Source organism: Callionymus lyra, chromosome 16 (assembly GCF_982586985.1).
Source record: "Callionymus lyra chromosome 16, fCalLyr1.hap1.1, whole genome shotgun sequence".
Taxonomy (NCBI): domain Eukaryota; kingdom Metazoa; phylum Chordata; class Actinopteri; order Syngnathiformes; family Callionymidae; genus Callionymus; species Callionymus lyra.
The window spans coordinates 16,461,525-16,486,228 of record NC_141833.1 but is presented as its reverse complement, the minus strand read 5'-3'; the positions used below and the strand labels follow the sequence as shown (position 1 = coordinate 16,486,228).

Below are 24,704 nucleotides of genomic sequence, written 5' to 3'. Positions count from 1 at the left end.
TAAAATTAATTAGCGCATGACGGGAAATATAAAAATAAATAAATTCATAAAAAAATGATTTTAACATTATTCAAATTGTTATTTGATATATAAATTAACACTTAGAGAAAAAAACAAAAAAAGGTAAACTTATTTTGTAATTTAAGAAGTGTCTTATGAAAATACTAACAAAATGTTGTTTTAATTACATTTTTAATTTTACATTAATGGTGTATTTTAGTAAAGATGCCAGGTTTTTATTTTATTTTTTATATTATGATGCCTTTACATAATGAATTAAAATAAAATGCATAACATTTACTTATTTGTATGAGTTTTTAATATTTTAACATTATTAAAAATGTTATTTGATATCTTTCAACAGTAAATAATGGGTTGATTCGTATTTGGAAAATTAACATTTAGTAGAGAAAAAAACAAAAAACTTAAACTTATTTTGTAATTTAAGAAGTGTCTTATGAAAATACTAACAAAATGTTGTTTTAATTACATTTTTAATTTGACATTTATGGTGTATTTTAGTGAAGATGCCAGGTTTTTATTTTATGATGCCTTTACATAAATGTTATGCATTTTATTTTAATTCATTACTTATTTGTATGAGTTTTTAATATTTAAACACTATTAAAATTGTTATTTGATATTTTTCAACGAAAATAATGGGTTGATTCATATTTTGAAAATTAACATTTAGTAGAGAAAAAAACAAAACGTAAAATTATACTGTAATTTAAGAATTGTCTTATGAAAATACTAACAAACAGTTGTTTTGATTACATTTTTAATTTGACATTTATGGTGTATTTTAGTAAAGACGTCCCTCAATACATTTTTATTTTATTTTTTATATTATGATGCCTTTACATAAATGTTATGCATTTTATTTTAATTCATTACTTATTTATATGACTTTTTAGTGGTAATGTCTCTTAATTTCTTAATTTGCTGTACTGCCACCACAACAAATTATTGTGTTGTGTTTACAAATGTGGTGGGAAAATATTTCATTAATATGAAATGTTTGCATAATAGGTGAAAAAGTCAAAAATAAATATATTTATAAAAAAGTCATGTATACATTACACTTATTTCCTTATTTTACATTCTTTGAATTAAACTTTTCACACATTACTTTGAAATAAATTATCTTCTTTCTATAATGTTTAACTAAAAGTCCTATAGATTCTTTTACTCATCCTAAAAAATAAATAGTATGAATTATATGTAATAACATTCTGAATACATTTTTTTGCCAATATTATGATTTTTTATCCGACAATATTGGACAAACTTACTTTAAATGTATAATTATGATTCTTATGATAATTAAATATAAAATTAATATTATTAAGATGATAAACACTGGCACTAAAAGTACTTTTGATTCTGATAATTCAAATAAGGTCCAGTTTTTTACCACCTGCAGCAAATCCTTCAAAGAATTCCTTGATCCAGATTGTAATCATCTAAAAAAGACCGTTGTATTGCATGAACGCAGTGGTTGGAGAAAACTACTACAATGATTGTAGTAGAAATGTTTTAGCCAAAGTTTTCTTGTGAGTTTATATTTGCTTTTTTCCCCACCATGTTACGGTATATTTTCGTCATCCCTTCTTTCTTTGAGCTCTACGGACCCTCAGCACAGTCTCAGTGTATATTGTGTATAAATGTAATCGCTCACCCCTGTGTTAATGGCTACATTAAATAAGATATTTTAAGTCTGCTCCTCTGAAATTCGACTTTTGAACATCAAACTTTTGATTCATAAGAAAACGCCTGATTCAAGGAGCCCCCTGGTGGACAACAATGGTAAAACATATCAAAAACCTTATAAAAATCCAACAAGTAATTATCACGACAACAGCGCAGAAGACAAGTTTTTCCTGACCCGAGAAACGCAAAAGTTCAACAGGTCAGTGGAGTCAAACCAACAACCTTCAGTCACCAAGAACATCAGAGGGTCACGTGACCGTCACGTGACATCGGAGGTCAGCCATGGAAACTGTTTTCAAACCATCTTACCCATCGTCTCGGCGAGTCCTGCTCAGCCGACGTCCATCCAGATTAATTCCACGTTTCCTCCAAACATCGCAACCATTAAATCCATCTTGGAATCAGACCTGGAAGAGACGGAACAGATGTCAGGACCAGGAGAAAAGAATATTTGTCAGGAAGTCTCCTGGACTAGCCAGAGGTTCGACTAGGAGGAAGCCCCGGGGCACAGCTGTGGGGAGAAGGTTTGGACCCGACCTCTGAGAGGACTCATAGAACAATAGAGTTGAATTTATACTGTAGCCATTAGTCCACGCGTGAGCCTGTACCGACAAGACGGTCCGGTGCACATGAAAACCAACATGGAGTCGACGACGTCATGTGACCTGTCAGGACCACACACTGGGCTGGTCCACAACATCAACACCACCACTGACCACTGCAGAACCGACAACACCCCACGAGACATCTGTGACGTGTACAACGGTACCAGTTGGTCATGTGTGTGTGTGTGTGTGTGTGTCGGATCTCTTTTCGGAACCGGGCCCAAAAGATCCGTCACCAACGTTGGGTAATAAACGTGTCATTACGAGATGGTTCGATCACGAGTGTTGTGGTTCTGCCCAGCTGGGCCGTGCAGTTTTGGCGTCTGACTCCAGCAGCTGACTGGCGTTGTTCGACCACACACACACACGCGCACACACACACACACACACACATCGGTCCAACAATCGCACTAAATTCAACAGTGAAATGAAAAGTCTGCTCCTCTCCGGGTCATCAGCTGCTCCGGTTCCGACTGACTTTTCACTTCCGCTTCTCCCCCTGGATCGTATTTCTTGCGTCCGATACTTTCCCTCAGCGAGGCTCGCAGTCCTGGTCCAGTCGAGAAATATCGATCCCCGATAACATCGACAAAAAAAAACAACAACTCGAAAACAAGTTAGGAGTTCTGGTTCTGAACCGGGTCCAAAGTGAGCAGCCTTTGGGGATTTTTTTTTCGATCGCGTTGGATCGGAATCAAAGTGATGCCACAGCAGGCCCCTCCGGGGACCAGAACCTTCGAGCGACAGCTGGTTCGGAACACGGGAAAAAAAAAATACGTACCGAGCCACAGAACCGAGGACTTTGAGGAGGATGAGCAACATTCGTGGAACAACGACGAGCTAACGTTAGCTTCGATGCTACCGGTCCTGGAGCACCGAGGCGGCGGCGGCAGGAGGCGCAGATGTCGCGGGCAGGTCCAGAAAAAAGGGTTTTTAATCCGGGGAGAGTGGTTCCGTGTGGCCGCAGGTTGAAGTGGAGGGAGGTGGACACCAAAGTGCGACTGCTGGGGGTTAACAACTTTGCTGTGAGACACGGCCGCTGATTGGCGGACACCGGCCACCAATCACCTGTGGAGAGCCCGGAGCATGTGACATCACTGTCCACACGGGAGGTGATTGGTTGCGAGGGGAACTGGTCGAACCTGATGTAACGTTTTTACTTTCACATAAATAAAACGATATGATTGACAATAGGTGTTTATTTTATATTAAAAATATAAACCAAAATTATGACCAGCTGCCTTTTTTGTTTTAAACCAAAATTAACACGTTAAAAACCTGGTTTTATATGTATTAGTTTTTTAAACGCGTTACCGATAAATACTATTGTGTTTACGCTGTTTAAGATGTATTATTACAAATATAAAGGGATTAAATAATGATTTAATGTATTTATTTTATTATTAGCATATTATTTTAAATTCTTAACTACTTTATTTACTGTAAACCGTCAATTTTCTATTCATTAAAAAAACATCAAAATGAAAACATGTAAAAATGAATCATTTAAGATAAATGACAGCTATATTTTAAATAAACAGAAGTAAAAACGATACAAATAAATGTTCAATTTAATATTTGAAGGTAAAGGAAAGAAGTACACATGAATATATTAAGAATGAACAATATTATTAAATATTAAGGGATTAAATAATGATTATATTACTCATATCTTAACATTAGGATCTTATTTTTATTCCCAACTTTGTGTCAACCGTCAATTTTCTTTTAATTAAAGAAAACAAACTAAATCAAAAACAATACAAATAAGAAAACATGTGATAATATTTCAAGGTAAAATATCAATAATTTAGATACTTATTGTTACAAGTTATCTGTAAAAAAAAGTATAAAAACATTCCAACAAGAACGACATCACAGATCCAAGACTTAGATTTAAAAAAGACTTTATTAAATAAATAACCTTTAGAAATCAGAATGGCAAATGTGAAATTTTCCGTTTTTTAAAAAGGCACTAAAAACCACCTTATTTCCTTAAAAAAAAAAAAAAAAAGATGTTCAAAAACTCAATTGAATCCATAAAAAAACAACTTGATTGATACAAAGAAAATAAAAAAAAGTTTTTTGGTGACGCTGTGATCGATCCAGGACCTGAGAAGTAAAACCTGGAACCGCACAAAGAGGAGTAATAATGACCCGGAGTCGGTTCTGCGAGTTCATGTTATGGCTTCTGCGCAGAACTCTGACTCACGGGTCATTTTCGCGACTCATCAGAGGACAGACTCCTCTGAGGATCGGCTGTAGAAGGACTTTAGTTGGACTTTTGATAAACGCTCGACAAATGATGCGAGTCGATAACTCGCCGTTCTAAAGGTGCGACTATTATGATGTCATGAAGAAAAGTCGTCGCAACAATGGAGAGCGAAGGAAGAGACAAAGGATTGTCTGCACGACTGTCGTGAATCATCACTTCCTCGAACTCACGACTCTCAGTTTAGTTACTGAAACAAAACTAACGTGGATTGAATTCATACAAAACGTTAAAAATCTCAAAGTAAAAACCTACACGAGGAATCAAATGATTTGTTCTGGATTACATTTTGGACCCTCAGCTCGTCTCTCGCTCCTGCGGATGGACCTCTTTCTTTAAGGCTGCTGCCCCCTCGACGTGAGCACATGAACGCCTGAATAACAGGCGTGAACGAGTCGCTTCCGAAACACACAATCAACTTTCTCTCCACTACAAGCATGTCATTCAACACTGATGGCTTCCAAAGTTTAAAAAAAAAACAAAAGAATAAAAGGAGGCCCTGTGAGTCGGTCCCTCTGGTAGAAATCATTCGCTCAAACACACTTAAAAACACTGGTGAACACACACGACTGTACAAGCGACGGACAAAAAGTCAAAACTGAAATAGTGGCAGAACTCTATCATGTGGCGACTACAACAGACAAGCATCGTAACCCTGGCAACGACCCCCCCAACCCAGAATCTTCTCTGTACAGTGTTTCCGTCGAGTGAAGGCGTCGCCTCATCATTTGCCTTCGTACTTGGGGTTGACGACGGTCGTGACGGCGCTCTTGTAGATGGGGTTCTCGCCCTGAGGGAGGAAACAGTAACCATGGCAACGGTCATTGTCATCTTCACTACACTTAAAGACGAATATATTTCTTAATTAAGGAGAAAAGTTCGAATGAGAAATGATAAAAGTTTCTGATATACTTTTGTGTGTATGTAGTTCCTGCCTGTGACCAGCAGGAGGAGCCACTGTCTGCTGATCCTGATCAGCTAAAACACAGTGACTTAGATAAATAATAAAATGTATATATTTAATGAAGCGTTTGAATAATTTTTTTTAAGGATTTGGGCCATATTAAGGTTAGTGTCTAAATGATTAAAAACAAAAAAGTCTCATTTTTTTAAGTGAAAAACTTGTGAAGTTGTTTTTCATGGAATTAAAAACAGAACTTTTAATATAAATAAGACACAAACAAATAATATGGTCCAATATCAAAAAAGATGACTTCCATCAAAGAAAACAGTTAAAAAAAACAAGAACATTTTAAATTAAAATGATTATTTTTTATCAAAGATTTGAGTTTTTATTTTTATTGAAGCAACTTTCTTTTTTTTTTAAAATTGAATAAAAAATATATATTTTTAAACATTAAGTTAAACCATTTAATTAGATTAAATTTGTTTAAAGCAACATTTTTTATTTAAATGTTTATTTTTCTTTCATTGAATTAACTTTTTTTTTGAATGAATCAACTTTTAAAAATATAAATTAAAACGTAAAATTAAATTGTAAATTTATTTTAAGCAACATTTTTTATTCAAATTGATTTATGCAATATTTGTTTCATTGAAACAATTTTCTTGGATTTTTCTTAATTGAAGCAACTATTTTTTTTTTTTAAATAAATGCACTTTTTAAACATTTAAATTAAATGATACATTTCAATTATACATTTATTTTAAGCAACAATTTTTTATGGAATCTTTTTTGTTTATTTTTCCTTTGTTGAAAACACTTTCTTCTGAAAAGACGCTCGGACTCACCGTGTCCCACTTGGCGTTCATCTTCTCCTTCTCGAACTTGGCGAACTCCCTGCGGTCGTGGATGATCATGAGCAGCTTCCAGATCAGCAGCAGAGCCAGACCGATCAGGACGATGCCGGCCACCACGCCGGCCACGATGGGGATGATCTCGGGTCCCGCGGGACAATCTGAAAAAACCGGGGGGCGTTAAACCAGGAGCGCCCGTGACACGACGAGGCGTCCGGTCGAGGCGTACCCGGCTTCTCCACCACGTAGACCTCCTTGGTGTCGTTCCTGATGGCGTAGGTGTAGTAGAACCAGCAGTCGTTGGCGTCGCGCTCCTTGCAGTGGCTCAGAGGAAAGCTCTGGTCCGTGGGCTGCGGCAGGTTCTCGCGGTCCTTGACCTTGATGAGCTGGAAGTAGCTGCAGTCGCGCTCGCACGTGTCCTTCTTCTCGCCCGCCTGGAAGGCGCGACACTGAACACACTCCCTGTGGGGACGCGGAAAAAACAGGAAGTTCAAGGTCATGACTTTCGGAAGCCATCAATCTGGTCATGTGACTCGGTACAACACGAGTGTAAAGTATTCTGCTCGTACCAATATTTGAAGTACAAATAAAGTTTTGAATCGTTCAGATTTACTTTAAAGATTATGTATGTTTTTGGTTCCCTTGTGTATCCAAAGGTGATGGAAACATATCTTATGAATCAAACTCACTTCCTGTTTCCATATCAAGTAGGCGGAGCCGCCTTAGACACTCGAGTCAAACCCACTTCCTGTTAGTCCACTTGAGTCAGAGGGAGTCGCTTAGAAGGATCATGAGTCAGACTGTTGACTCAGGAGTCAGAAATAGAGCCATGAGTCATGTCTGTCTTGAGTCACAAAGATGCGAGTCTGAAGGACTTCCTGTAGAGCCGGTCGACTCCACGAGTCACGACAGGAGAACCTCTGGTGATTTATGACTCATGGGTATTGAATGGTTGAATTAAACCTTTTAAATGTTAAAACTTAGAATTTTTTTCAATTATTTTTCAACTCAATTTAATCATTTGTAGATTAAAATGCTAGATTATCATTAAAAAAGTGATAAATGGAAAAATCTGAAAATGTTCAAAATTAATCCATTTTATTTACACATAAAGTCTGATATTTAAATTCAAATAATTTAATAATAAATGTTAAAAATTTGACATTTTCTTTATCTGTAGGTATTTAAATCCAATATAAAAATGTTGGTATAATATTTGCACCAGACATTACCAAACGAGTACCGAGCTACTTGATCAAACTTTCAGCCAATCACGCGACACGTAGATAACACGTGATGAATTTTGAATAAGCATCAAACTATTTAAAGAAAATAATTATTAATTTTTGGAATTAATTTTAATTTAAAAAAAATAATAAAAAAAATAAAAAATACAACTATTTTTATATAATTAAAAAAAAAATTAGAAAAATATTAATTCAATGCTTAAATATTCCAAATATATACATTTCTATACGTTTATATTCATTCATGCGAGCGACAGCGACTCGTGGACTCACTTGTGTTCCGGACAGACTCCCGGGCAGGTGGGACAGACCTCGCAGGTGGGACCCTGGAACTTGGGGTTGGTGCACTTGCAGGTCCCGCACTCGCACGTCCCTCGTCCGTTACAGATCTGACCGTTCTTGGCGAGGCAGGTGGACGTGTCCAGCGAGCAGTCGCAGGCACTTCCTGTGTAGTTGGCGTCGCAGACGCACACGCGGCACTCGCAGCGTCCGTGTCCTGCAGAACCACAGGACCAGGGTCAGTCTTCAGGGACGTGGGCAGGACTCTCTCTCTCCCGGGTCACTCTCTCCCGGGTCACTCACCTCCGCACAGCCTGTTGCCGGAGCGGTCGCAGTTGAAGTTGTCGCACTCGCAGTACTTGCCGCTGTAGACCTCGGCCGGGTTCTCCCTCTTCTTGCACTCGCAGGTGCCGCACACGCAGTCGCCGTTGTTGCTGCAGATGTCGGTGCCGTTGTCCTTCCTGCAGTTGGCGTCCAGGTCCTCGGTCCGGACCTCGTCCTTGCTGCACTCGCACAGGCGGCCGATGCGTCCGTCGTTACACCTGCGGGCGTCACACGGTCAGTCGGGGAGTGAGAAAGAAAAATCCATTTGCTGAGAGGTTTATTTTTCACGTTACGGTATCGAAAATAACTAACTTTTACGTCTTCTGCAGCTTGATCAAGTTTGATCAAGCGATAACTGAGGACAAGAGGATACTGAGGATTTTACCTTTTTATTTATTTTCACAACAATACCGGAGTCACTGGCGATAACTGAGGACAAGAGGATACTTAGGATTTTACCTTTTTTTTTTTTTTCGCAACAACACCGGAGTCACTGGCGATAACTGAGGACAAGAGGATACTTAGGATTTTACCTTTTCATTTATTTTCGCAACAATACCCGAGTCACTGGCAATTACTGAGGCCAAGAGGATACTGAGGATTTTACCTTTTTATTTATTTTCACAACAATACCGGAGTCACTGGCGATAACTGAGGACAAGAGGATACTTAGGATTTTACCTTTTCATTTATTTTCGCAACAATACCCGAGTCACTGGCAATTACTGAGGCCAAGAGGATACTTAGGATTTTACCTTTTCATTTATTTTCGCAACAATACCCGAGTCACTGGCAATTACTGAGGCCAAGAGGATACTTAGGATTTTACCTTTTTTTTTTATTTTCGCAACAACACCGGAGTCACTGGCCATAACTGAGGACAAGAGGATACTTAGGATTTTACCTTTTTATTTATTTTCGCAACAATACTGGAGTCACTGGCAATTACTGAGGCCAAGAGGATACTTAGGATTTAACCTTTTTTTATTTTCGCCCATTGAAGCTACTTTTTTTTTTTTTTTTATCTTTTCTTTTGGATTAAACACCTTTTATAAATATGAAATTAACTTCTTTTTTTTTTTTTTTAATCAGAAATTAAAAAATGTAATTATACAATTACATTTCACATTTTCTATTTAATAGTTTTTTTTAATTAAAGCGACTTTTGTTTTGATTTTAAATATTTTTGTTTTATTAAAAATATATATTTTTGGTTTGAATAATGAAGAAAAACATCTTTATGTTCTTCAATTTTTATGGTTGATATTTCAATACAGTTTTTATAAAAATGAATCGCAAACAAACAAATATTTAAAGTTTCGGTTCATTTTTGTGTTGCAAATAAATTAAATTAAATCTTTACGTTTTCTGCAGCTAAAGAAACAATATAATCACCCGAGACACCTGGCGACGACTGAGGACGAGAGGATACAGTGGACCGTAAGTAGCTTTTAAAGCTGATGTTTGGACATATTTCACAAGATGTCACTACAATTCAAAGCCCCCTAAAATCATTCCGTTAGCAAAACACAGAAATATATGGTGTCTTGAGCTGAATATATGGTTCGAACTCGACACTCACTTGCAGGCGCCGCACTCGAAGGTTCCCTGACCCTCCGTGCACTGCTGGCTGTTGGGTTCGCCGTCCTTCGAGCACTTGCACTCGCAGATGAAGTTGAGAACGACCTCCACCTCCTCGGTGAAGCCCAGCGGTTTGATCTTGATGACCTCGGACTTCCCGTCGGCCGGACACTTTTCGGACGCGATGGAGATCTCGAAGAAGACCTGCAGACAAACAAGAGTGACGTCAATGTCTTGCTTTTTTTTTTACGTTATTTACCGTCTCTCGTCGATAAAATGTTGTTTTCTGTTGTTAATTTGTAGGTTTCACTCCGTTTTAAGCAGGAAATCAGGGTGAATTTTAATTTTCCTACGTCATTGAACTCACCACACTAGCTGTCAATCTATTCTACTGTACTTTGGTCAACGAGGAGACATTTAAGAATCAAATATATTGGTCACAAAAGCAGCGTTTACCTCGTCGCCGATGGAAATGTTGGAGCACTTCCTGCCACCGTCGGCGGTTTCCTCCACGCCGTTCTTACAGCTGGCCTTGTAGGCGACCGTCACGCCTTCAGGCAGACGACTGTTTTCCAGGATCACCTCGGAGGACAGAGACTGTCGGACAGAAGATCAATGGACTTATTGATTTATGATAAAGAGGAGCAGAAACTACTTCCTGATATTTGAAAGTAAAAAAGGAGATAAAGTTAACAATTTAAACACAAAAAGTAAGTAAGTAAGTAATTTGTATTTGTATAGTGCTTTTCCAGACCAGGGTCACAAAGCGTTTAAACAATCAAAACAATATTCAATAAAGTATATACTTTAAAGGTCAAGATAAAAATGATAACACAACAGGAGTTCCAGAAAATCAAGGAAAAGCCTGAACAAATAGAAACCTCTTAAGATGTTTCTTAAAGGAGTCAGTAGATCCATCAAGCGAATGTAAATTTATAAAACAAATATATAATAAAATAAAAATAAAATAATAAAATAAAAATTGATGGATATTTTTTATTAAAAATAAAACAAACAATTACATTTTAAATAAGGATTATTTATATACATTTGTAATAATTAAAAAACAGCTTATACATCTAAATGAATCCGGGAAAAACTTTAGAAAAAGATCATTTGTAATATTCAATAAAATGTGAATTAGCGAAGTTGTTGGTCACACGGTGATGACATCATCAGACTCACGTTGTAGGCGTCGATGATCAGCTTGATGACGTTGCTGGAGTTGGACGACAAAGTTCCCACGGCTGACTTGGGGATGAGATTCTTCAACTCCTGCAGAGACACGGTCGATCAGACGGGAAACAACAACAACAACAACAAAATGATTGACAGGCGTCTCACCTTGTAAACGGGCTGGAATTCTTCAGTGACGGCGAAGATGGTCTGGATGTTGTGGTCGCTGAGCTTCTGGACCAAGTGAGCGATGGAGGGATAGTCCTGGACCACACATGGTGTCAATCATCGTCCACAGAACAACATACACACATACTTCACCGGAAGATTGTGTTTGTTTTTATTATGACCTTCATTAATGGAAGTATATCGGTGACATCAGGATATTGATTTATAGAATTTAACATGAATTGTTAGCACTTAAATTTGATTTAATATTGATATTTGTTGTAAATAATGGAGTTCAATAGTTGTATAATGAAGTTATTTTCGTTAAAAAATTGGAATTTAAAAAAATTAAGTATTTGTATTTTTATTTATGGATTTTACACATTGTAGTTCCACATAGTTGATGGATTAGTCATGTGATCGCTGGGCATCACATGATTGGCTTAAAAGTTGTGTCCATTAATTTGGTGCCGCGACCCAATCTCGGATAAACCGAAGAAGATGAGATGAAAAACAAATAATAAAATGCTTTAAAAATAATGTAAGTTTCAACATTTGAAATGTTGAATTCAACAACATTCTGAAGACACTAAAATACATGGCGACTCACATAGTAGTGGCTCATGGTGTACATGTTGTTCTCCAGGTGACACTTCCCGTCGTTGGGCAGCACGATGCCTCCCAGTTTACCGTCTCCCGCGAAGTGGAAACCGGCGTCGGTGGAGAAGACCAGCAGACGGGTCACGTTCCTCCAGCCTATTTGCTCCTGAGACACAGAACGCCAGGGTTCATTCCCGTGGACGGCTCCCCCTGCTGGAGAAGAGACTCACCTCGCACACGGCGACCTGCATGATGGCGTCGAACCCGCCCTCGGGCGAGTCCAGGTTCCCGGAGATCTGCTGCAGACCCACCAGACGGTTGAACTCGTCGCCCTTGTTGGTCAGCTTCAGCACGTTCTTGTAGCTGAAGGGTCGGGTGCAGTTCTGGTTGCCCGTGCACGGGTTGATGAGGCGGGCCGGCGTGGTGCTGATGTAAGGCATCACCGTCTTCTCCACGAAGGAGCCGAAGCCTGCAAGAGTTGGCAGATGTCAAGGGATTTGAACCATCAGCCCTTTTTTAAGTCAAAGTTCCTGACCGATCCTGAAGTCGGTGGTGATCTCCTGCATCTCCCTCATCAGGTCTGTTCCGAGGTTCTTCACGTTCTCCAAATCGTCCTTCATGGAGAACGACAGGTCCATCAAGTAGTACAGGTCGATGGGGTAGTCCTCCGCCCGCTTGAACTTCAGCTTGAAGGTCTGAGGCTCACCTGAGGAACCAAGGTCTGGTCTTAGTCGCAAGTAGGAGTGTGCATTGTCTATACCCTGGCGATACGATGCACATCACTATACTGGGACAATTATACTATATATTTTGATACTTTAGTAACAAGTATATATGTGTAGTATTGTATGATACAGGGGGGCAATGATACAATAAATTGTGATACTCTAGGAACAAGGATATATTTGTAGTATTGTCGAGTACTTTACTCTGGTGTTGCAGTATTTACAGACCACATGACTCTTGACAAAGTCGTAACTGCTTTCATTTGTTTAAAAACCAAAATATGTCCAAACATCAGCTTTAAAAGCTGCTGGAGTCCACTGTATCCTCTCGTCCTCAGTGATGGCCAAGATTTCTTGGGTTTGCATTGTTCCTTTATCTGATGAGGACGTAGTGGCTGCTGCCATCTAATGGCAGGAAGTTTATTTGCAACACAAAAAAAATAACAAAAATAAACAAACAATAAATATTTACGTTTTAATCGTAAATAAACAAAAATTGCACACAATGTATTGAAATGTGAACTGTAGAAGAACAATGTAAAAGTAAACTATTATTTAAATGATTTGTCAAAGTCGTAACTGCTTTCATTCGTTTTCAAACTAAAATATGTCCAAACATCAGCTTTGAAAGCTGCTGGAGTCACTGTATCCTCTCGTCCTCAGTCATTTTGCAGGATTTCATTGTAAAAAAGCGTAATGACCACTAACATCTAGCAGTGGAAACACTATTTGCAACTTGGACGTACCAGATCTGAGGTTGAGGGTGAGTTTCTGGGGCTGGATCTGGGTGATCTGCTCCAGCTTCAGCTTGTCTCCCTCCTTGGCTCGGTCCGTCACCGCTTTGTTCTTGTTGACCACGACGCTTCCACGAGGATTCTCGATCTTCGCCTCGACGCACTTCCGCGCCTTAAGGGACTCCAGGTCGTCGCAGCGGGTGGACTTGGACTCGCCCTCGTTGAGGAAGTTCTACGGAGCCGTCGAAGAAGCAGAGTTTGAGATTCAGACTAGAAGTTTTTGTGTATGTGTGAGACAAATGGGAACATCTGGAAGAATGCAGGAATTTAAGTGGTTTAGGCTCACATGACCAAACTTGTTTGCTCATAGGCACGCAGGATAAACATGGAGAGTCGAGGACCAGTAACCCACGTTTTAACTTAAGAACCCGACTCTGTGTCACGAGTCAACGCTGGAGAGACGAGTTGGTTCTTACGACGCCGCCAGGCGAGGATTATCAGAAGCAGATGACCGGGAGGTGGAGAAAGTACATTGGATGCGCATGACAACACCTTCAGTCTACACACACAAATACTTCAGACTGACCCAGTTCCTTCAAGACCACATGACCCACAGAACTTTACCCAGAAGTTCATCCCGACACACACGAGTCTCCAGACCAGGGTTAAACTCAGTCGAACTAATGTTATATATACAAATATGTTCCTAACTGGAAGTTCTTATACTTCTTTAAATTTAATTTCACTTTTCTTTTGAAGGGTACTACATGTTCAAATATATCGTACCAAACTACAGTCACAAGGGACAATTCTCTTGTCTTCGTTCACATTTTTAGGAACAGATTTTTTTTAGATTTAAACCGGCCCGGAATACTTAGTGGGAGACACTAACTACCGTACCCCCCTAACTGATGGTGCGAACATAACGGTGAATGAATCCCATGATGAACATTTACATAATGCTCTATTAGGGAAATGGCGGCTTGGACGCTACAATACAGTATATAAATTATAAGTTGCTATGTCAAGTGATTGGTTGGCTGGGCGGCTAAGCATTATGGGAGCTGTTCAGGTCCCCATTACTGAGGGGGTTGTAGAGAGCGATGGCACATTATAGGCGATTACAGTTCGCAAGCTCAAATTAATGTCGTTAAATTAAACAAGTAAAACATTAAACATTTATAATTTATATAATTTATGGATTTCGTTTAAGGCGAAGGGTTGTGGTAAGTACCACCCGCTACAAACGAGGGACCACTTCATATGAAATATGACTCGATGTGTTGAGCTGGTACTTGGGAAGAGGAACCAACGGTCTGCGAGTCATCAATGCTGACGTTAAGTAGAAGACCAGCGAGGTCGGCGTCTAAATATTTACATAAGAGGAGGAATATCCTTTCAACACGACTCTTGAACCAGCAGCATAGAGTTATTTAAAAGATAAAGACCTGAAGTACTTGAGACAAAGATCTTCTTGGGTCGAATGTATGTGAAGAATCTGCGTCGTCTCCAGCAGGGAACCAGTTATTTAAGTCTGCAGGTGTTTTTACAGAGTCTTAAAAATGCTCTAATACACCCTCTGAGCCGACAACAAACCACACGGTTCCCGCTGAGATGGAATGAACAAACGAAGCGGTGCCGCGGATGTTTACAATTAAAGAGCAGCAGCTCTGCGTGAGTCCGAGTCAGAGTTCCTGCAAACGAGCCGTCGGATACTTCCAGCATCAGCCGACAGCGCTATTCTAGAAGATTGGACTCACCACGTCCGTGCACCATCCACAGGCCTCCGACACTTGGATGCACTCGCCACACGACTGAGCGTTGGCTTTGATGCAGATGCTTCCCTCTGGAAGACAAACGGTTTGACAGGTGAGCGACGAAGAGTTTTGTTTTAAAACACAGAAGTCGTGCTGGTGGGAAACTAGTGGCGCCGCACCAGCCATGACGACACCCTGTAAAACAGAGAAAATCTGACGGGACCATAAAGCCTCGGTGAAGTCAGACAGTCTGGATTTGATTCACCACATGACTCAACCGCTGCAGGATATTAATGCGACAAAGCAGCTACATGGAGACGAGTAAACACTCGATACTTTCAGTACAGTTTTCTCAGAACCTTTTTAAGATTTAAGACAATTGTGATTCTTGGATACTAATGTGAGCATCCGAGTCAGAACCAACAGTGTTAGCATCTGAACTAAAATTATCAGCATCTGAATCTGAACAGATATTGATAGCTTTAGAACAAATAATGTTAGCATCTGAACAAACAATGTTAGCATCTGAACAAACATTGTTAGCATCTAATCAAATGTTAGCATCCAAATAAATAATGTTAGCATATGATCAATCAATGTTAACATATGATTAAATAATGTTAGCATATGATAATTTAATGTTAGCATATGATCAAACAAAGTTAGCATCTAAACAAATAAGATCAAACAATGTTAGCATCTGAACAAACAAAGTTAACATCTGAAAAAACAAAGTTAACATCTGAACAAGCAAAGTTAGCATCTAAACAAATAAAGTTAGCATATGATCAAACAATGTTAGCATATGATCAAACAATGTTAGCATCTGATCAAACAATGTTAGCATCTGATCAAACAATGTTAACATCTGAACAAACAATGTTAACATCTGAACAAACAATGTTAGCATCTAAACAAATAATGTTAGCATCTAAACAAATAATGTTAGCATATGATCAAACAATGTTAGCATATGATTAAACAATGTTGACATCTGAACAAACAATGCTAGTTTACAATCAAACAATGTTAGAAAATCATCAAACAATGTTAACATCTGAACAAACAATGTTAACATCTGAACAAACAATGTTAACATCTGAACAAATAATGTTAGCATCTAAACAAATAATGTTAGCATCTAAACAAATAATGTTAGCATATGATCAAACAATGTTAGCATATGATCAAACAATGTTAGCATATGATCAAACAATGTAAGCATATGATTAAACAATGTTAACATCTGAACAAACAATGCTAGTATACAATCAAACAATGTTAGAAAATCATCAAACAATGTTAGCATCTGAACAAACAATATTAGCATAGGATCAAACAATGTTAACATCTGAACAAACAATGCTAGTATACAATCAAACAATGTTAGAAAATCATCAAACAATGTTAGCATCTGAACAAACAATATTAGCATAGGATCAAACAATGTTAGCATCTGAACAAACAATCTTTGCATCTGAAAACTGCGATCTATTCTTACCTTGCTGAGCGGCGATGCTGCCGAGCACTGCCGCTAACGTCGCTATCAAAAGTAACCGTCGATCCATCTGGAAGAAAAAAAACAGAGGAGTCAGCAGATTTCCTCACTTGGGGCTCCAGAAGGCTCCTTCCTTGGTCATTTTTAGACAGGAACACAAAAGTGACCCCGTCTCATGTGGCACTTAATTTAGTTTTTGTGACGTAAAAGACTAACTAATCAATTCGAAATCGAGATATGACAGAAGATGTTGCAAGAAAACATTTTGGACTTCATCTGTTCTTTGTCTTGAAAAACATAAATGTCAAAGTCGCTGAAAGTAACAAACACAAATCCCTCTGGAGCGTCAGAATTCTAAGTGTTCCACTTCTCTGCTTAATGACACATAATGGGAGAGATCGAGCCTGATTTCCTCTCCTCCTTTTCCCATATTTGGTCATTCCACGACTCCTCGTCCCAGACATAAAAACTCAGTGACACACTTCCTGGTTCATCCGTCCAATCACGTCCCTGAGAAACTCTCGGCAGCGTTCCACTTGTGCCACGAAGATCAACAGAGGAAATTGAACGGTGTTGACATTAGCAAAGTCAACAGCTGCTGGACCTTCTTTTAAAGATGCCAACAAAACACACTCATGGAAGGTGAGAAGCGTTTGATCGATCGACTGCTGAGGTTCAGACACCAAAACCACTTCCTGTCGCCTCGACCTCTGCGACAAGTTTCAGTAAAAAGTTGTGTTTCAAGAGTGTAACAGTTCCTTTTAGTCGTCGTTAATATCTGGAGTTCCTTGTTTATGAGGTGCAAAACTTGACTGTTAAACTAATGTCTACATTCAAGAAATAGTGTACATTATAGGATTTTTTTTTCATTGAAAATATTGTTTAAACCTTGTAGTTGCAAAAAACATATTTTCTTATCTGACCATCAGTTTGAAGTAGTTCACTAGAAAGATGTGGTTTAAGGGAACAAAAATGCTATTCTGCAGTTTTTAATGGCATCATTGATAGTTTTTAACGACAAGCAGTGACAGTTTAGCTGACATTAACAACAAATGGTTGCTCCTGACATTCCTCAATTGACTTCTTGTGTTGATCATTTCACATCCATTATAATATATAATCGATCGTTTATCAAAAGGGTTATTGAAAGGTTGTAGATATTTAAATGTGTAAAGTCGTGGTGTAAGAAAATATTGATACATCTATATATCTCGACATTCTTCTTACAAGATTCTTTATATTGTATCATATTTTTATTTTATTTCTTTAACATTGTTCTACGGTTTACATTTCAATAAAGTGTGTATATATTTTGTTTATTTAAAATATAAACCTAAATATTTATGGAGTTTGTTAATTTTTGTGTTGCAATTAAACTTCGGCCAACAGATGGCAGTAAACATTACGTCCTCGTCAGATAAAGGAAGAATGAAATCCAGAGAAATATTGACCATCACTGAGGACGAGAGGATACAGTCGACTCCAGCAGCTTTTAAAGCGGTTGTTTGGACATATTTTGGTTTGAAAACAAATGAAAGCAGTTACGATCTCGTCAAGAGTCATGTGGTCTGTAAATTCTGCAACACCAGAGTCAAGTACTCGACAATACTACAAATATTTCCTTGTTATTACAGTATCACAAAATAGCATCGTTGTCCCTGTATTGTGATACATATAGTATCTCCAGATTTTTAACAATACACAGCCCTAGTCACATTCTTCAGGTGAGAAGAAGGTTGGAAAAGTTTCAGTCTGAGTAAATGATCTCATGACGTCCAGGTTCGGTCAAGGATTCCTTTCTGGAACCTGCTAAACATTCCTGAGTCTTCAGGCCGATTCGTTGACAGCAAGAATCAGCTACTTTTGCTTAGTCGCTCAACGCAGAATAAGTTTTCCTCGACCGTCTCTGCAGAATTAAAGCAACAACAATCCATCAAATCAGACAATCGGAGTCTTCACAGAGAAACCAAACCCTGAAGTTGATCTCCGAAACTGAAGGAGCAGCAAAAGACAAATGTCTCGACAAGAATTTCTGGCAACAGCTGCTGGAAAAGCAACTAGAAACTCAACACTGGACGGAGCTTCTCCGTTACGCTCGGCCGACTTTACCGCTTTAACGATTCAATTTGACAACACCTCAGAGACTTTGGACGCTTTTTTTTCCTCAATGTGGACGTCAAGGCAGACGTCCAGGTGGGAATCGGTCCATAGAGATTCAAAATGATCAGAAGGCTTCTCTGCTGTATAGTACACGTGCCAGGATGTGGTGTAGAAAGTGTGATGTACACACACAAGCAACAACACAGACATAGTCATCAGAATAAAAACAAGGCTTTTAGGAGTGTGTGTCGTCTGATACGCAGCAGTTGCAACAATTACAATATATAGTAACAAATATATATGTGTAGTATTGTTGAGTACTTGACTCTGGTGTTGTGATAGCGTAGTATCAAGTATATGTGTAGTATTGTCGAGTACTTGACTGGGGTTGTAGTATTTACAGACCACATGACTCTTGCAGAAGTCGTAACTGCTTTCATTTGTTTTCAAACCAAAATATGTCCAAACATCAGCTTTAAAAGCTGCTGGAGTCACTGTATCCTCTCGTCCTCAGTCAACACCTGATACTCATCGTTCATTTAGCTGCCGAGGAGTCAGAAGTTTAATCGCAAACACAAAAATGAACATAAGCTGCGGATATTTGCACGTTAATTTTAAAAAGATAAATTAAAAAAAAAGTTTTATTTTGTACACACTTCATTGATATTTAACTATTAAAAGACATTTTGTTGCGAAAAGCAAAAGAGATAATATTGACTCACACCAGAGGAGGTCACCTGTCAAAACTACACCGACTCTCTCTGGTGTCGACGACAAACAAACCAAGTGGTTTAAAAAGTCAACAACATGGTCGTCTGGATCCCATCCCCCCCCGCTGGATGCCAGTCTCCCTGCATATATACCCCCACCTGCTGCAGAAAGTCTCACCCCTCCGTCCATTAGCACCCCCTCTGCCCCCCCTCAGAGCGAGTCCACATCCATTTCCTACATCAGACCACACCCTGGGAATGACCGGCATCCTGACAGATGATGAAGGATCAGGAAGAGAACTGAGTTGCAGACTTGACAAAGAACAGATCGAGTCCAGAATAATGCACTTGAAAAAAACAAGACTCGCACCGAGACAGCACATACAGCTGCCAAGGAGATAACATCAAGAGACAGTAACCATGTAAACCTCCATTGCCTCATGACAAAAGCTCCCAGACCAGACCGGTCCAGATCCCAAATGTTGTAAATCTTTTTAAGCACCCAAACAGTTTATTGTCAGCATTTTATTCACAAAAGGAACTCAAGGAAAAGAAAAACGGTAAAAATGAATGAAATAAAGTTTGTGTTTCACTCTTTTTTCATTTCTTCAACAGTGAAATACTAATGTTCATTCAGAGAAAAACTGGTCTTGATTCAAAGCACGTTTCCGACAGTATTGATTATGGTTATTAGAAAATATTGTTATAGCAATATATCACTATATTCTTTTTCACAATACTGCATCGACAGTTAAGATATTCATTTTATGGTTTATATTTCAATGAATACTGGGTAAAATAAAATGTGTTTTTTTTTATTTACTATTAACATGCAAACATTCATGCCATGGGTTTTAATTAAACTTCAGGCCACTCGATGGCAGCAGTCATTACATCCTCCACAGCTTAAAAAACAAGGAAATGCTAGATCCCGGCGATGACTGAGGACAAGAGGATACAGTCGACTCCAACAGCTTTTAAAGCTGATGTTTGGACATATTTTGGTTTAAAAACAAATGAAATCAGTTACGACTTCGTCAAGAGTCATGTGGTCTGTAAATTCTGCAACACCAGAGTCAAGTACTCGACAATACTACAAATATATCCTTGTTACTACAGTAGCGCTATACATCTAACTGTTGCTCCTGTATCGTGATATGCACCATAGTGTAAAACTGTAACATAAATACACAACCATAGTAATACCCAACGGACTGATAATAGTGTAAAAATAACAATACATATTTTATCACCGCACTGTGTTGATTTCATTGTATTGTGTTTTAATAAGTCAAGTTTTCCTGTTTGTGCTGGTTATGAAAAGAGAGAGAGTGTGTGTGTGTGTGTGTGACCACGAGTGGTTTGAGGCCACATAAAGCGAATGACGAAACCTTCATGTCAAGATCCAAGACTCCAACTTGTCCTGAATGTTCCATGAGTTTTCCACACGATTACACAACACTGGCAACAATGTGTTACGATAGCTATTCCGGGAGTGAACGAATTCTGAAGTAATTTGAGCAGCCTCGGACATGAACGCGGACAGATGCCAACATGTGGAAAACTGAGTCACAGTTTACAGCCTGGATGTTTAGAGACATCAGAGACGAGGTGAGGTCATGGTTCTGCAGCCAGAAGAACAAGAACGTCCATGAGTAACTTAAACTCTGGTGGAGTTTCTGAAACACCATCATCTGAGACGGTTCTGAAGGGTCCGGCGTGAAACCACCGCGACTCTCCGGGGAGATGAGAGAAGGCATTCCATTCTTGGACGAGGAAAACCCTGAAATACTTTCTTCTGGTCCAGTCGAGCTGACCCACTGAACTCCCCCTTCAAGTGACGGCCCCCGAGAAGGAAACTAAATATTCCTCTCAGCTGCTTCTAGTTTCTCCACGGCTTCATCTGAACGTGACGAGTTCATCAGTCGAGTGTCGACATGTCAGACGAGATTCTGAAGAAGATCCACAGTTTGTTTTGTCTTCAACTGAAGATCTCACAGCACTAGATGTTTAACCAGGGACGGAGAAACCTTATTTTCTGGGACTACTTTTTTAATGTTCCTCACAACTATAGGGGTGAAGGAAAATATGAATACACTAAAATATATACATATTTGTACGATATGTCTTAAAGATACTTAAGCTCACTGTATCAATTAAAAAGAAAAGTTTAGCTTTAAAAATCACATTTTATTTTATAATCTGCAACACCAGAGTCAAGTACTTGACAATACTACAAATATATACTTGTTACTACAGTATCACTATAAATCGTATCGTTGCCCCTGTATCGTGATATGTATTGTATTGCTAGATTCTTGCCAATACACATCCTAGTATCGATACAATAACAAATTAACTGAGATCCCAGCGATGACTGAGGACGAGAGGATACAGTGACGCTTTTAAAGCTGATGTTTGGAAATAAATATTTCAGTTTTCTTCGTAAAAAGACAAATTACTTACAATTTACATTTAATATAATATAAATAATTGTATTGTTGGAATCTATGAAGCAATCATGAGTTTTATTTAAGTGGCTTTTAAATAAAATGCATCAGCACTATTATTATTATCATACGCCAACATTCAAGCCGGTTGTTCATTTTGTCCTGCAATTAGACATCTGGCCTCAAGATGGCAGAGCTAGAAGGAACAATGAGATCCCACGATTGACTGAGGACGAGAGGATACAGTCGACTCCAGCAACTTTTAAAGCTGATGTTTGGACATATTTTGGTTTTAAAAAGAATGAAATCAGTTACAATTTCATCAAGAGTCATGTGGTCTGTAAATTCTGCGACACCAGAGTCAAGTACTCGACAATACTACACATATATCCTTGTTACTACAGTATCATAATATCATTGCCCCTGCATCGTGATTCGTATCGCCAGATTCTTGGAAATACAACAAGCATGTCCAACTTTATTTACCAGGATTTTTCTTCCCATTATCCTTCAAACAAGACGCTCTGAACTCTGAACCCAGATTCCAGCCACGATCCTTCCTCCGAGTCTATGATTCATCGATGACGCGAAGTGAGTAACGACCCCCCTCACCCCTCGCCGGACACTCCTCACACCCCCCTCCGACAGTAACTGAGAAGTGAGTCATTCATCCAGGCTAGTATTATGGTCTCTTATCTCCATGTGATATTTACAACATCTCTGATGCGAGATGATCCACAAACGTTCTTCTAATGATGGTCCACAGGCCAGACATGTCGACTCACGAAAACGGCGCTCGAGGCTTCATTCTTTTTCGCTGAAGCGAGCGGCGGCGGGCGAGACCCAGCTCGTCCGATCGGGAGAAGCGAAAAGACCAAACAAGGAAAGCTCGGTTAACCACGACAGAAGGTCCAGGTCTGACCGAGTCCACAAGAGCCCGTTTAATCCCAGCTGTGGTCGGCTGTGATGTTCCTGAGGTTCAGACGCCGTTTGTTTGGATCACGTGGAAGCATCAGACGGAGAAAGACCAAAAAAAATATATGTCCTGCGAGTTTTATGCAACAACTTAAGCTGAGTCAGCAGATTCTTATTTATTTGACCAAAAAAGGAAAAAGCTCGGGTCAAAAACCACTATTAGCGACAGCGTTTTCTCACCGCGATAAATATCAACATGTGCCAGAGATGGTTTGAGGTTTTTAAAGAAATAAGTCATGAAGGAAAAAAAGCAAAAGTAAAATAATCAATGAGTAGATCAGAGGATCCTGAAATGGAGAAAGTGAGTTTTAGCTTCATCGTAAGCTGTAAAAATTGACAATTAAACAGACCAAACACAACCAAACCACTTTTTTGACTTCAAATATAAGATAAAATAGTTGTTTAAACTTTATTATATCATTATTAGAACCCGATTCAAGCAAACAAAGATTTAAACCTGTATTTTATTGTAGATTCAGGCGCCTCAGAATGGCTGCTTGGTTCCATTTTTCTATTTCTTATCTTGTCAGTTATCTTTTTTTATTCATTTAGTCTGTACTGACAACACAAAGAAATGTTGTGTTTAAAACACAAGTTTCTGATATGCCTAAAATGGATCAAAAGATTATCAAATAAATGAAAAAAAGCGAGGGAATAACAACCCTTATAGTCATGTTTAGAGACTAGCAATAAATATTGGAAGTAAACACAAGTAGAATCTTTTGACTCTACGTGATCTTTGACCTCAGGAGGGCCACACTAATGCAGTCAAAGGACGACATGTGGCCCGCGGGTCGGGTTTTTGAAGTTTCCGTGATTGACAGAAGCAGAAACAAGTTACAAAACTCCTATTAAGGAAACATTCGTGACAATCTTTCAATCCAACACAACGTTCCAGGTCAAACGACGACACATGATCGTATAAAAAGTTCACGTTTGAGTAAATAAAAACACAAAATAAAACATCTTAAGATGTTTGTGTGAGAAGAAACCCTGCTGGTGTGTAGATGAAGACACACACTGACACAAAAGTGACAAATGTCTCAGGGTCCTTTTGGTTGAACTAGTCTTGTGTAAACTTAACTAGTGATTTAAAAAAAACAACTTGTATCTTTCTTTAAAAACTCCCTGATGACGTCACAGGCCTGTTATGTTTAATATAAGTTATGAACACAATTGAGAATCAGTTCCTGAAGTTAACTCGAGTCTCTTTGACACATTTGGCCTTTAAAACGACAATAAAATAATACTTTCTGGACCAAAACGACATTTAGATGTTTTGACTTAAACAGATACTATGACGTGTTGCGTTATTAGAGATAAAAGCACGTGATTGACGAGGATGTGGAGGCAACAGAGAAGCTAACTGCTAACAGCTAACAACCCACACCCAAACTTTACCCTCCAGCTAAACATTCTTTTGTCTGCGCTCACACGCCAGACCTGGTCCAGACTCCCCGGCGGACTCGAGAGCTCACCTCGGTGAAGGTTCTCCGCGTCACAAGAACATTTATCTCCAGAAAAATCCTTTTTTTTAAAAAGAAAACTAGCAAAAACTCAAGATGCTTTGTTTTCTCTCCACTGCGGCGCCGCAGATACTTTCACCGCGACGTCCGATGATGTCTGGAGGGAAAGTTCGGAGTTAAATCACAGGATGTGGTTCGGTTCGAGGAAAGCGTCCGAGCGGCTCCGGAGCTGCTGGTGATACTTTTCTCTCTTTTTTTCCCTTTTTTTTTTCTGGCCCAGATGAACAAACCTCCTCTTCTGTGGAGTCCCCGCCCCCACAGGAAGAGCGGCGGCGTAGAGGGCGAGTGAACAAACACACCGCGGCTGAACCTCTCCTCACCTCAGGGGCGCTCACGCACGACGTCGCGGACGCGCACGCAAACACTCACCTCAGTGTGAAAGTCCACGAACTACAGAAGAAACACAAACACACAACACTTTGTTTATGACATTTGTTTCTGACGGAGGTGACATGAGATCACTTTTTAGCTCTTATCTCATCCATGTCACCTCCGGGGCTCCGTAG

At 39.1% G+C, this 24,704-nt stretch overlaps 1 protein-coding gene across 1 annotated transcript; it reads right to left on the bottom strand.

Moving 5' to 3' along the window:
• Window positions 1-4,208: 4,208 nt before the first annotated feature.
• LOC148063960 (integrin beta-1-like) lies at window positions 4,209-24,412 on the bottom strand. The gene is made up of 16 exons (XM_087810436.1): window positions 24,151-24,412; window positions 16,441-16,507; window positions 14,943-15,028; window positions 13,195-13,414; window positions 12,259-12,429; window positions 11,954-12,192; window positions 11,734-11,889; window positions 11,124-11,219; window positions 10,965-11,054; window positions 10,236-10,376; window positions 9,781-9,983; window positions 8,178-8,416; window positions 7,869-8,091; window positions 6,578-6,810; window positions 6,343-6,509; window positions 4,209-5,380 (listed from the first exon to the last, which is right to left on the bottom strand). The coding sequence occupies exons 2-16, from the start codon at window positions 16,505-16,507 to the stop codon at window positions 5,315-5,317; spliced, it is 2,397 nt and encodes a 798-aa protein (XP_087666562.1). The 5' UTR covers window positions 24,151-24,412; the 3' UTR covers window positions 4,209-5,314.
• Window positions 24,413-24,704: the final 292 nt, after the last annotated feature.